General features: G+C 48.1%; 1 protein-coding gene across 1 annotated transcript in view; it reads left to right on the top strand.

The window, feature by feature from the left end:
• The window catches only part of LOC110525177 (extracellular matrix organizing protein FRAS1), a 202919-nt gene that overhangs the window by 161039 nt on the left and 29380 nt on the right, over nucleotides 1–12500 (top strand). The window contains exons 49-58 of the mRNA XM_090239234.1: nucleotides 1440–1667; nucleotides 2187–2300; nucleotides 3974–4124; nucleotides 4486–4645; nucleotides 6497–6665; nucleotides 7924–8170; nucleotides 10402–10746; nucleotides 11020–11180; nucleotides 11981–12125; nucleotides 12380–12500. The exon at nucleotides 12380–12500 is cut by the window's right edge and continues 85 nt beyond it. Coding sequence (XP_090095360.1) covers nucleotides 1440–1667; nucleotides 2187–2300; nucleotides 3974–4124; nucleotides 4486–4645; nucleotides 6497–6665; nucleotides 7924–8170; nucleotides 10402–10746; nucleotides 11020–11180; nucleotides 11981–12125; nucleotides 12380–12500 — 1841 coding nt within the window. The remainder of the gene's footprint in view (nucleotides 1–1439; nucleotides 1668–2186; nucleotides 2301–3973; nucleotides 4125–4485; nucleotides 4646–6496; nucleotides 6666–7923; nucleotides 8171–10401; nucleotides 10747–11019; nucleotides 11181–11980; nucleotides 12126–12379) is intronic.

The raw sequence follows: 12500 nt of genomic DNA, 5'->3' as shown, positions 1-12500 counted from the left end.
TAGACAGGAAGAATGTTCTATAGACAGGAAGAATGTTCTATAGACAGGATGAATGTTCTATAGACAGGAAGATTGTTCTACAGACAGGAAGAATGTTCTATAGACAGGATGAATGTTCTATAGACAGGAAGATTGTTCTACAGACAGGACGAATGTTCTACAGACAGGAAGAATGTTCTACAGACAGGACGAGTCAAAATGTATCGCTTTTTTGGACGACATATTAGGACATAAAATATGCAAAAGTCGAGACATTTAGAAAAAAGTGGGTAAATACTTTTTCACTGCAATGTAGCAAAAAAAAAAGACCCGGATACCAACAGAACAGAATAGCATTGTCACTAGGTCACGACGAGGAGGTCAACATATTGTATGGCTTATAGGCTAAATAGTTGGTTGCTGTAGCAACTAGAAGAGAACAAAGACAACTCGTTTCAAGCTCCTTGATTATGCTATGTCAAGATAATTTTTTCAGTTTAAATATGCACTATTTAGCATAGACAAGATGAAGGGTAAAGTTGTCACCCTCAGTAATATAGCCATGGATGGAATTGTTAATTTTGATCACAAAAGTGTAATATAGCATACATTGAGTGTATAAAACATTAGGAACACCTTGCTAATATTGAGTTTTTACAACCCCTTTTCAACCCTCAGAAAAGCCCTCAATTCGTCAGGGCGTGGACTCTAACAAGGTGTCCGAAAGCGTTCTTTAGTGATGCTGGCCCCATGTTGACTCCAATGCTTCCCACAGTTGTGTCCAGTTGGCTGGATGTCCGTTGGGTCGTGGACCATTCTTGATGAACACGGGAAAACTGTTGTTGCAGCAGCGTTGCAGTTCTTGACACACTCAAACCGATGCGCCTGGCACCTACTACCATACCCCGTCCAAAGGCACTTAAATATTTTGTCTTTCTCATTCCCCCTCTGAATGGCACAAATACACAATCCATGTCTCAATTGGCTTAAAAATCCTTCTTTAACCCGCCTCCTCCCTTCATCTACACTGATTGAAGTAGATTTAACAAGTGACATCAATAAGGGATTATAGCTGATCACCTGGTCAGTCTATGTCATGGAAAGAGCAGGTGTTCCTAATGTTTCGTATACTCAGTGTAGATATTCAGCTGCTTCCGGTCTATCATTGCATCTCAACGTAATCCAACCCATCTCAGATGTCTGGTTCCCCCGATGTGAGGGGCGTTGAGCGGTTGTGGACCGGTTCCGACTGGCATTTTGTGAACGGTGTCGAGTCCCCTGCCTTATAGTGGCAGAAATCCAATCTGTCTGCGTTCTGTTTCCACCCCGCAGAGCTGACTTGAAGTGTCAGGTTTCAGACCCCGACATTAGCGTAAGAAGTGACGGTGTCCCTGACGTTTTAAACACTCAGCGTATATTATATATCGTAACATATTGACGCTAAAAATGTCTCCCTCCAGGAGGAGTCCATCACCTTCACCGTAGTTCAGGCCCCCCGTCACGGCACCATGGAGCGGACCAACAACGGACAGCACTACCGTCAGACCAACAGCTTCACCATGGACGACGTCTACCAGAACAGAATCAGCTACAACCACGATGGATCCAACTCACTGAAGGACAGATTCACCGTCACTGTAGCTGACGGGACTAATGTCTTCTTTATGGTGGAGGAGGCAGGCAAGGAGGTGAGGAGAGGAGGGGGTGTGTCTCTCTCTCTCTCACTATCTCTCTCTCTCTCTCTCACTATCTCTCTCTCTCTCACTATCTCTCTCTCTCTCTCTCTCTCTCTCACTATCTCTCTGTGTGTCTCTCTCTCTCTCTCTCTCTCTCTCTGTGTCACTCTCTGTGTCTCTCTCTCTGTGTCTTTCTCTCTGTGTCTTTCTCTCTCTCTGTGTCACTCTCTGTGTCTCTCTCTCTGTGTCTCTCTCTCTCTCTCTCTCTCTCTCTCTCACTATCTCTCTCTCTCACTATCTCTCTCTCTCACTATTTCTCTGTGTCTCTGTGTGTGTGTGTCTCTCTCTTTCTCTCTCTCACTATCTCTCTCTCTCTCTCACTCTCTGTATGTCTCTCTCTCTCTCTCTCTCTCTCTCTTTCTCTCTCTCTCTGTATATCTCCCCCCCTCTCTCTCTCTCTCCCCCCCCCCTCTCTCTCTCTCTCTCACTGACATTTCATAAACCCCTTGTCCTGCCTTTGTCATTGTGTAGGTGTTGACTGCTGCACCCCAGATGTTTAAGATTGACATTCTACCTGTTAATGATGGAACACCTCGTATCGTCATAAACCTGGGTCTGCAGTGGCTGGAGTACACGGACAACAAGGTAAACACAGACTGGTTCTGGAGTACACGGACAACAAGGTAAACAGACGGGTTCTGGAGGACACAGACAACAAGGTAAACACAGACTGGTTCTGGAGTACACAGACAACAAGGTAAACACAGACGGGTTCTGGAGGACACAGACAACAAGGTAAACACAGACTGGTTCTGGAGTACACGGACAACAAGGTAAACACAGACTGGTTCTGGAGGACACGGACAACAAGGTAAACACAGACTGGTTCTGGAGGACACAGACAACAAGGTAAACACAGACTGGTTCTGGAGGACACAGACAACAAGGTAAACACAGACTGGTTCTGGAGGACACAGACAACAAGGTAAACACAGACTGGTTCTGGAGTACACAGACAACAAGGTAAACACAGACTGGTTCTGGAGTACACAGACAACAAGGTAAACACAGACTGGTTCTGGAGGACACAGACAACACGGTAAACACAGACTGGTTCTGGAGGACACAGACAACAAGGTAAACACAGACTGGTTCTGGAGGACACAGACAACAAGGTAAACACAGACTGACCCTGCAGTACTCTAGTTAAAACAATATAGTACATTATGGAACACATATAGGAAAGAGAAATACAAAACATAACTTTTAAAGTTTTTTTTTTTTAGAGAAAATCTTTTTGATGTTTTATGTAATATTAGACAATAATTATGAGTGTCTGATTATTACAGTGAAGTTGGAAAAATGCTGTGTGCAACTATCAAAACCTTGCCTCAAGGCGTTGTAATTGTGAACTCATGTTATTATTATTATATAGCATTGGGCAATCTGCTGAGATGTTTGGACAGGTCTCAAAAGAATTGCATGGCTCGATGACTCTTCAACTTTCCCCCTTCGTATCAATGGTTGGATTTGGTTTTTGTTGCGCTGCCTCCCCCTACTGGTCTGTGACAGAGTCACAAATACGGTTTACGTCTTCACTGTTTTTCAATTCTTATTGATTTCCTGGCTACTAAACTTGGCAGACTGACTGACTGACTGACTGTCTGACTGTCTGACTGACTGGCTGTCTGACTGACTGTCTGACTGACTGTCTGACTGACTGGCTGTCTGACTGACTGTCTGACTGACTGGCTGGTTGGTTGATTGATTTACTGACTGTCTGACTGACTGACTGTCTGGTTGGTTGGTTGGTTGGTTGGTTGGTTGATTGATTGATTGATTTACTGACTGACTGACTGTCTGACTGACTGTCTGATTGACTGACTGACTGACTGTCTGGTTGGTTGGTTGATTGATTGATTTACTGACTGATTGACTGTCTGACTGACTGTCTGATTGACTGACGGACTGACTGTCTGGTTGGTTGATTGATTTACTGACTGACTGACTGTCTGATTGATTGATGCTGCAGGCCACCAACCTGGCTACTAAACTTGACTGACTGACTGACTGGCTGTCTGACTGACTGTCTGGTTGGTTGATTGATTTACTGACTGTCTGACTGACTGAGTGTCTGACTGACTGTCTGGTTGGTTGGTTGATTGATTGATTGATGGATGTACTGACTGACTGACTGTCTGACTGACTGTCTCATTGACTGTCTGACTGACTGTCTGATTGACTGACGGACTGACTGTCTGGTTGGTTGATTGATTGATTTACTGACTGACTGTCTGATTGATTGATTGATGCTGCAGGCCACCAACCTGATCAGTAAAAAGGAGCTGTTGACCATAGACCCAGACACAGACGATGGTCAGCTGGTCTATGAGGTCACAGCAGAGCCTAAACATGGCTTCCTGCAGAGCAAACTGAAACCTGGCGCTCCCATCACCAGCTTCACACAAGGTATAGTGTGTGTGTGTGTGTGTGTGTGTGTGTGTGTGGGTGGGTGGGTGGGTGGGTGTGTGTGGGTGTGGTGGGTGGGTGGTCTATGTTGTGCTACCTTTGGTCTATGTTGTGCTAACGTTGGTCTAACGTTGGGTCTATGTTGTGCTAACGTTGGGTCTATGTTGTGCCAACGTTGGGTCTATGTTGTGCTAACGTTGGGCTAACGTTGGATCGATGTTGTGCTAACGTTGGGTATATGTTATGCTAACGTTGGGTCTATGTTGTGCTAACGTTGTGCTAACGTTGGGTCTATGTTGTGCTAACGTTGGTCTACGTTGTTTTTAACATTGTGTTAACTTGGCCCCCCTTCCCCTTCCAGCTGACGTTAACCTGGGCTTGATCCGCTACGTGCTCTTTGAAGAGAGCGTGACAGAGACCGTGGACAACTTTAAGTTCCTGGTGAAGGACGGCAAGCCCAACGTTGTCTCTGATAACCTGTTCCATATCCAGTGGTCTCTCGTCAGCTTCCAGCACAGGAGGTGAGAGAAACAAGGCACAGCCTGCTGTAACAAGTAGGGCCCAGCGTGTCATCAGACTCCCATAGACCCATGTATGGTTCAGACTCCCATAGACCGGTGTATGGTTCAGACTCCCATAGACCCGTGTATGGTTCAGACTCCCATAGACCGGTGTATGGTTCAGACTCCCATAGACCCGTGTATGGTTCAGACTCCCATAGACCCGTGTATGGTTCAGACTCCCATAGACCGGTGTATGGTTCAGACTCCCATAGACCCGTGTATGGTTCAGACTCCCATAGACCGGTGTATGGTTCAGACTCCCATAGACCCGTGTATGGTTCAGACTCCCATAGACCCGTGTGTGGTTCAGACTCCCATAGACCCGTGTATGGTTCAGACTCCCATAGACCCGTGTTGGGTTCAGACTCCCATAGACCCGTGTATGGTTCAGACTCCCATAGACCCGTGTGTGGTTCAGACTCCCATAGACCCGTGTATGGTTCAGACTCCCATAGACCGGTGTATGGTTCAGACTCCCATAGACCCGTGTATGGTTCAGACTCCCATAGACCCGTGTGTGGTTCAGACTCCCATAGACCCGTGTATGGTTCAGACTCCCATAGACCCGTGTTGGGTTCAGACTCCCATAGACCCGTGTATGGTTCAGACTCCCATAGACCCATGTATGGTTCAGACTCCCATAGACCCGTGTATGGTTCAGACTCCCATAGACCCATGTATGGTTCAGACTCCCATAGACCCGTGTATGGTTCAGACTCCCATAGACCCGTGTATGGTTCAGACTCCCATAGACCCATGTATGGTTCAGACTCCCATAGACCCATGTATGGTTCAGACTCCCATAGACCCGTGTATGGTTCAGACTCCCATAGACCCGTGTATGGTTCAGACTCCCATAGACCCATGTATGGTTCAGACTCCCATAGACCCGTGTATGGTTCAGACTCCCATAGACCTGTGTATGGTTCAGACTCCCATAGACCCGTGTATGGTTCAGACTCCCATAGACCTGTGTATGGTTCAGACTCCCATAGACCCATGTATGGTTCAGACTCCCATAGACCCGTGTATGGTTCAGACTCCCATAGACCCGTGTATGGTTCAGACTCCCATAGACCCATGTATGGTTCAAACATCTTCAAGGGTTTGCAGCTTCTGAATTTGGCCACAGTTCTATACAGTCCATTTCAGCTATTATCGTGTTGTTGTATCTCTCAAAGCTGTATGTCTGTCTTTATGTAACTGATGCCCTGTGATGCCCTCTGATGCCCTGTGATGCCCTGCGATGCTCTCTTATGCCATCTGATGCCCTCTGATGCCCTCTGATGTCCTGTGATGCCCTCTGATGCCCTGTGATGCCCTCTGATGCTCTCTTATGCCCTCTGATGCCCTGTGATGCCCTGTGATGCTCTCTTATGCCCTCTGATGCCCTCTGATGCCCTGTGATGCCCTGTTATGCCCTCTGATGCCCTGTGATGCTCTCTTATGCCCCGTGATGCCCTGTGATGCCCTGTGATGCCCTCTGATGCCCTGTGATGCCCTGTGATGCCCACTGATGCCCTGTGATGCCCTCTGATGCCCTGTGATGCCCTCTGATGCCCTGTGATGCTCTCTTATGCCCTGTGATGCTCACTTTTGCCCTCTGATGCCCTGTGATGCCCTCTGATGCCCTCTAATGCCCTGTGATGCCCTGTTATGCCCTCTGATGCTTTCTAATGCCCTGTGATGCCCTGTGATGCCCTCTGATTCCCTGTGATGCCCTCTGATTTCCTGTGATGCCCTCTGATGCTCTCTGATGCCCTGTGATGCCCTGTGATGCCCTCTGATGCTCTCTGATGCCCTTCACAGCTACAATGTGAGTGAGAAGGCTGGCATGGTGTCAGTCACAGTGAAGAGGACGGGTAACCTGAACCAGTATGCCATCGTGCTTTGTCGTACGGAGCAGGGCACTGCCACCTCTACCTCCAGTGTGGGTTCTCTCCCCGGACAGCAGGACTACGTGGAGTACGCTGGACAGGTACTGTTATTTGATTTATTTAACCAGGCAAGTGAATGACAACATATTCTCTTTTTGAGGCAAAGCCTGGGAAACAGTTGTTGGAATACCCTCTCCTCTCCTCTCCTCTCTTCTCTCCTCTCCTCTCTTCTCCTCTCTTCTCCTCGCCTCCTCTCCTCTCCTCTCTGCTCCTCTCCTCTCCTCTCCTCTGTTCTCCTCTCCTCTCCTCTCCTCTCCACACCTCTCCTCTCCTCTGTTCTCCTCTCCTCTCCTCTCCTCTCCTCTCCTCTCCTCTCCTCTGTTCTCCTCTCCTCTCCTCGCCTCGCCTCTCCTCTCTTCACCTCGCCTCCTCTCCTCTCCTCTCCTCTCCACTCCACTCCTCTCCTCTGTTCTCCTCTCCTCGCCTCGCCTCGCCTCGCCTCTCCTCTTCTCTCCTCTCTTCTCCTCGCCTCCTCTCCTCTCCTCTCCTCTCCTCTCCAATCCACTCCTCTCCTCTGTTCTCCTCTCCTCTCCACTCCTCTCCTCTGTTCTCCTCTCCTCTGTTCTCCTCTCCTCTCCTCTGTTCTCCTCTCCTCTGTTCTCCTCTCCTCTGTTCTCCTCTCCTCGCCTCGCTTCTCCTCTCCTCGCCTCTCCTCTCCTCTCCTCTCCTCTCCACTCCTCTTCTCTGTTCTCCTCTCCTCTCTTCTCCTCTCCTCTCCTCTCCTCTCTTCTCCTCTCCTCTCCTCACCTCTCCTCTCCTCTCCTCGCCTCTTCTCTGTTCTCCTCGCCTCGCCTCTCCTCTCCTCTCCTCTCCACTCCTCTCCTCTGTTCTCCTCTCCTCTCCTCGCCTCTCCTCTCCTCTCCACTCCTCTTCTCTGTTGTCCTCTCCTCTCCTCTGTTCTCCTCTCCTCTGTTCTCCTCTCCTCTCCTCTGTTCTACTCTCCTCGCCTCTTCTCTGTTCTCCTCGCCTCGCCTCGCCTCACCTCTCCTCTCCTCTCCTCTCCACTCCTCTCCTCTGTTCTCCTCTCCTCTCCTCTCCTCTCCTCTCCTCGCCTCTTCTCTGTTCTCCTCTCCTCTCCTTTCCTCGCCTCTCCTCTCCTCTCCTCTCCTCTCCTCTCCTCTCCTCTGTTCTCCTCGCCTCTTCTCTGTTCTCCTCGCCTCTCCTCTTCTCTGTTCTCCTCGCCTCACCTCTTCTCTGTTCTCCTCGCCTCGCCTCTTCTCTCCTCTGTTCTCCTCTCCTCTTCTTATATTTGTACTACACCCGTAACAACATCTCTAACCTCCCATCCCCCCCCCCCAGGTCCAGTTTGATGAGCGCGAGGACACCAAGGTGTGTACCGTAGAGATCCAGGACGACAAGGTGTTTGAAGGTGTGGAGAGTTTCCAGGTGGAGCTGAGCATGCCCGTCTACGCCCTCCTGGGTCAGGTGACCCGCGCCAGCGTCAACATTAACGACACAGAGGACAAACCCACGCTGCAGTTTGACAAGAAGAGCTACCACGTCAACGAGAGTACCGGGTTCATACACGCCCCTATAGAGAGGAAAGGTATTAGTAAGCATTACACTATCATTAACCCTACCCCAAACCTGACCCTGACTCTGTCCCTGACCCCAACCCTGACCCCGTACCGGGTTTATACATGCCCTATAGAGAGGAAAGGTATTAGTAACCATTACACTATCATTAACCCTACCCCAAACCTGACCCTGACCCTGATTCCGTCCCTGACCCCAACCCTGACTCTGTCCCTGACCTCAACCCTGACCCCAACCCTGACCCCGTCCCTGACCCTTTCCCTGACCCTGATCCCGTCCCTGACCCTGACCCCGTCCCTGACCCAACCCTGACTCCGTCCCTGACTCCAACACTGACCCTGACCCCATCAAGAGGTAATTGAGGAGGAGACTGCTAGTAGCCTATCACTCAAACAAAGATAAGCATTTCGCTACACTCGCATTGACATCTGCTAACCATGTCTATGTGACCAATAACGTCTGCTAACCATGTGACCAATAACATCTGCTATCCATGTGTATGTGACCAATAACATCTGCTAACCATGTGTATGTGACCAATAACATCTGCTAACCATGTGTATGTGACCAATAACATCTGCTAACCATGTGTATGTGACCAATAACATCTGTTAACCTCTAGCGTCGAGCAATCCCGTATCCGGGATCGTGAATACAGCCTCAAGCTCATTACCATAACGCAACGTTAACTATTCATGAAAATCGCAAATGAAATGAAATAAATATATTGGCTCACAAGCTTAGCCTTTTGTTAACACCACTGTCATCTCATATTTTCAAAAAATGCTTTTCAACCATAGCTACACAAGCATTTGTGTAAGAGTATTGATAGCTAGCATAGCATTAAGCCTAGCATTCAGCAGGCAACATTTTCACAAAAACAAGAAAAGCATTCAAATAAAATAATTTACCTTTGAAGAACTTCGGATGTTTTCAATGAGGAGACTCTCAGTTAGATAGCAAATGTTAAGTTTTTCCAAAAAGAAATCGCTCCGTTTTGTTCATCACGTTTGGCTAAGAAAAAAACCCGAAAATTCAGTCATTACAACGTCAAACTTTTTTCCAAATGAACTCCATAATATCGACAGAAACATGGCAAACGTTGTTTTAGAATCAATCCTCAAGGTGTTTTTCACATATCTATTCGATGATAAGTCATTCGTGGCAGTTGGGTTTCTCCTCTGAAACAAATGGAAAAATACACGCAGGTGGAGATTACGCAATAATTCCAATGGAGGACACCAAGCGAGCACCTGGTAAATGTAGTCTCTTATGGTCAATCTTCCAATGATATGCCTACAAATACGTCACAATGCTGCAGACACCTTGGGGAAACTACAGAAAGTGTAAGCTCATTCCTGGCGTATTCACAGCCATATAAGGAGACATTGGAACACAGCGCCTTCAAAATCTGGGGCATTTCCTGTTTGAAATTTCATCTTGGTTTCGCCTGTAGCATCAGTTCTGTGGCACTCACAGACAATATCTTTGCAGATTTGGAAACGTCAGAGTGTTTTCCTTCCAAAGCTGTCAATTATATGCATAGTCGAGCATCTTTTCGTGACAAAATATCTTGTTTAAAACGGGAACGTTTTTTTATCCAAAAATTAAAAGAGCGCCCCCTATATCAAAGAAGTTAAATACGTGTATGTGACCAATAACATCTGCTAACCATGTGACCGATACATTTTGATTTGATTTGACCTGCGCCTTCCATTAGTGCTGCTTAGTGCAGTGATAGTCCAGCCCTTCAGACCACCATCCAGGGTGTGGCAGGTAGCTTAGTGCAGTGATAGTCCAGCCCTTCAGACCACCATCCAGGGTGTGGCAGGTAGCTTAGTGCAGTGATAGTCCAGCCCTTCAGACCACCATCCAGGGTGTGGCAGGTAGCTTAGTGCAGTGATAGTCCAGCCCTTCAGACCACCATCCAGGGTGTGGCAGGTAGCTTAGTGGTTAGCGCTTTGGACTTGTAACCGAAAGTTTGCAAGTTCAAACCCCTGAGCTGACAAGGTACAAATCTGTTGTTCTGCCCCTGAACAAGGCAGTTAACCCACTGTTCCTAGGCCGTCACTGAAAATAAGAATTTGTTCTTAACTGACTTGCCTAGTTAAATAAAGGTAAAATTTAAAAAATAAATAAATAAGAGGGGTTGGATTAAATGTGGTAAGACACATTTCAGTTGTACCACTGACTAGGTATCACCCTTTCCAAACAGTCTTTCCTCCATCTCTCTCCCTCCAGGTGACACCAGCAGTACGGTCTCGGCTCTCTGTTACACGGCCCCTAAGTCAGCTAAGGGTAGCAGTCCACACGGCCTGGAGTCTGGGTCTGACTATGAGAGTCGAGGTATGACTGCTGACAGCAGGGTCATCTTCGGCCCCGGCGTCTCCGTGTCCACCTGCGACGTCAAGCTCATCGACGACAGCGAATACGAACTCTCCGAGGAGTTTGAGCTCCACCTGTCGGACGCCTCGGATAACACCCGCATGGGCGATGTCAGCGTGGCGACGGTGGTCATCGACGGGCCAAATGATGCTTCGACGGTATCCCTGGGAAACGCTACGTTTACATTCAGCGAGGACGCCGGTGAGAGCTCATAATGTGTTATAACAGCAGCTTATAAAGGCTAATAAGCAGTTATTAAGCAGTATACATGCAGGTGAAAGTGTGACTGAGGATAGTTATACATCTGGTGACTTGGGGCTATGCTAGAGTTAACCGGTCACATTTCTACGTTCAATTCTTCGACAATCAATAGACATACTGTATATCATCGCTCGAATGAACCGCTGGGAGAACAGGAAGTATAACTCTAACCTCTGACCTAACACCCCCTAACCTCTGACCCTTCGTCTCCAGGCACCATAGAGATCCCAGTGATGCGTCAGGGCAGTGACCTGTCGTCAGTGACCTCTGTGTGGTGCGCCACGCGCCCCTCTGACCCCCCCTCGGCCACCCCCGGGGTCGACTACATCCCCTCCTCCAGGAGGGTGGAGTTCAAAGCCGGAAAGACTGTGGAGGTAAAGAAGAATAACATTTTGTTATTGTTTTATTGTCTAAAATACCAATGTCAGCGATGTAATAATTTTTCAAAATTATTTTAGTTGTGTTGCTTTTTTGTATTGAGAGTAGGAATTTAATGTTAATGTCCATCTTTTTCCTCTCTCTCTCTCTCTCTCTCTTTTTCTGTCTCTCTCTCTCTCTCTCTCTCTTTTTCTGTCTCTCTCTTTTTCTGTCTCTCTCTGTCTCTCTCTTACTCTCTCTGTCTCTCTCTTACTCTCTCTGTCTCTCTCTCTCTCTCTCTCTGTCTCTCTCTGTCTCTCTCTGTCTCTCTCTGTCTCTCTCTCTCTCTCTCTCTGTCTCTCTCTGTCTCTCTCTTACTCTCTCTGTCTCTCTCTCTCTCTGTCTCTCTCTGTCTCTCTCTGTCTCCCTCTCTCTCTCTCTCTCTCTCTCTCTCTTTCTCTCTTTCTCTCTCTTACTCTCTCTGTCTCTCTCTCTTTGTCTCTCTCTGTCTCTCTCTCTCTCTCTCTCTCTCTCTCTCTCTGTCTTTCTCTCTTTCTCTCTCATACTCTCCCTGTCTCTTTCTCTTTGTCTCTCTCTCTCTCTCTCTCTCTGTCTTTCTCTCTTTCTCTCTCTTAATCTTTCTGTCTCTCTCTCTTTGTCTCTCTCTCTCTCTCTCTCTCTCTCTGTCTTTATCTCTTTCTCTCTCTTACTCTCTCTGTCTCTCTCTCTTTGTCTCTCTCTCTCTCTCTCTCTGTGTCGCTCTCTCTGTCTCTCTCTCTCTGTCTCTCTGTCTCTCTGTCTCTCTCTCTCGCTCCAGACGTGCAGTCTGACCATCATGGATGACATCCAGAACCCGGCCATAGAGGGGGCTGAGTCCTTTGTAGTGTTCCTCTCCTCCCCTCAGGGGGCCGTCCTTCTGGAACCTTTCCAAGCCTCCGTGGTCATCACTGACACCTTGGACCGTACGTACACCCCTACACACACACACACACCTGTCTTCTAGAGCAGAGGTTTTCTAACTTTTGTTGCCCAGCAACACACGCACAGGCAAACCGGCGACCCAGGGACTCCCATCATATGTTAGCAAAGACTAAATAAAAGTCACATCTAGATCACCGTCACCTGGAAGCAGTTGAACACCTTCTGAAATTGTAAGTTTTATAGCACAGTACCTCATAATCCCTACTCATTTACCCCAACAATTCCTTCCTCCCAGTTCCCAGCATGCAGTTTGAGAAGACGGCGTACAAGGTGACGGAGAAGGAGGGCGCGCTGGACATCCCCGTCGTTCGAACGGGAGACCTGACGGTCAAGTCCTCTGTCCGCTGCTTCACTCG

This window comes from Oncorhynchus mykiss, chromosome 6 (assembly GCF_057628025.1).
Source record: "Oncorhynchus mykiss isolate SJ-2025 chromosome 6, ASM5762802v1, whole genome shotgun sequence".
In the NCBI taxonomy this organism is placed as follows: domain Eukaryota; kingdom Metazoa; phylum Chordata; class Actinopteri; order Salmoniformes; family Salmonidae; genus Oncorhynchus; species Oncorhynchus mykiss.
The sequence above is the reverse complement of the archived record's forward strand: the minus strand, read 5'-3'. Positions and strand labels throughout refer to the sequence as shown.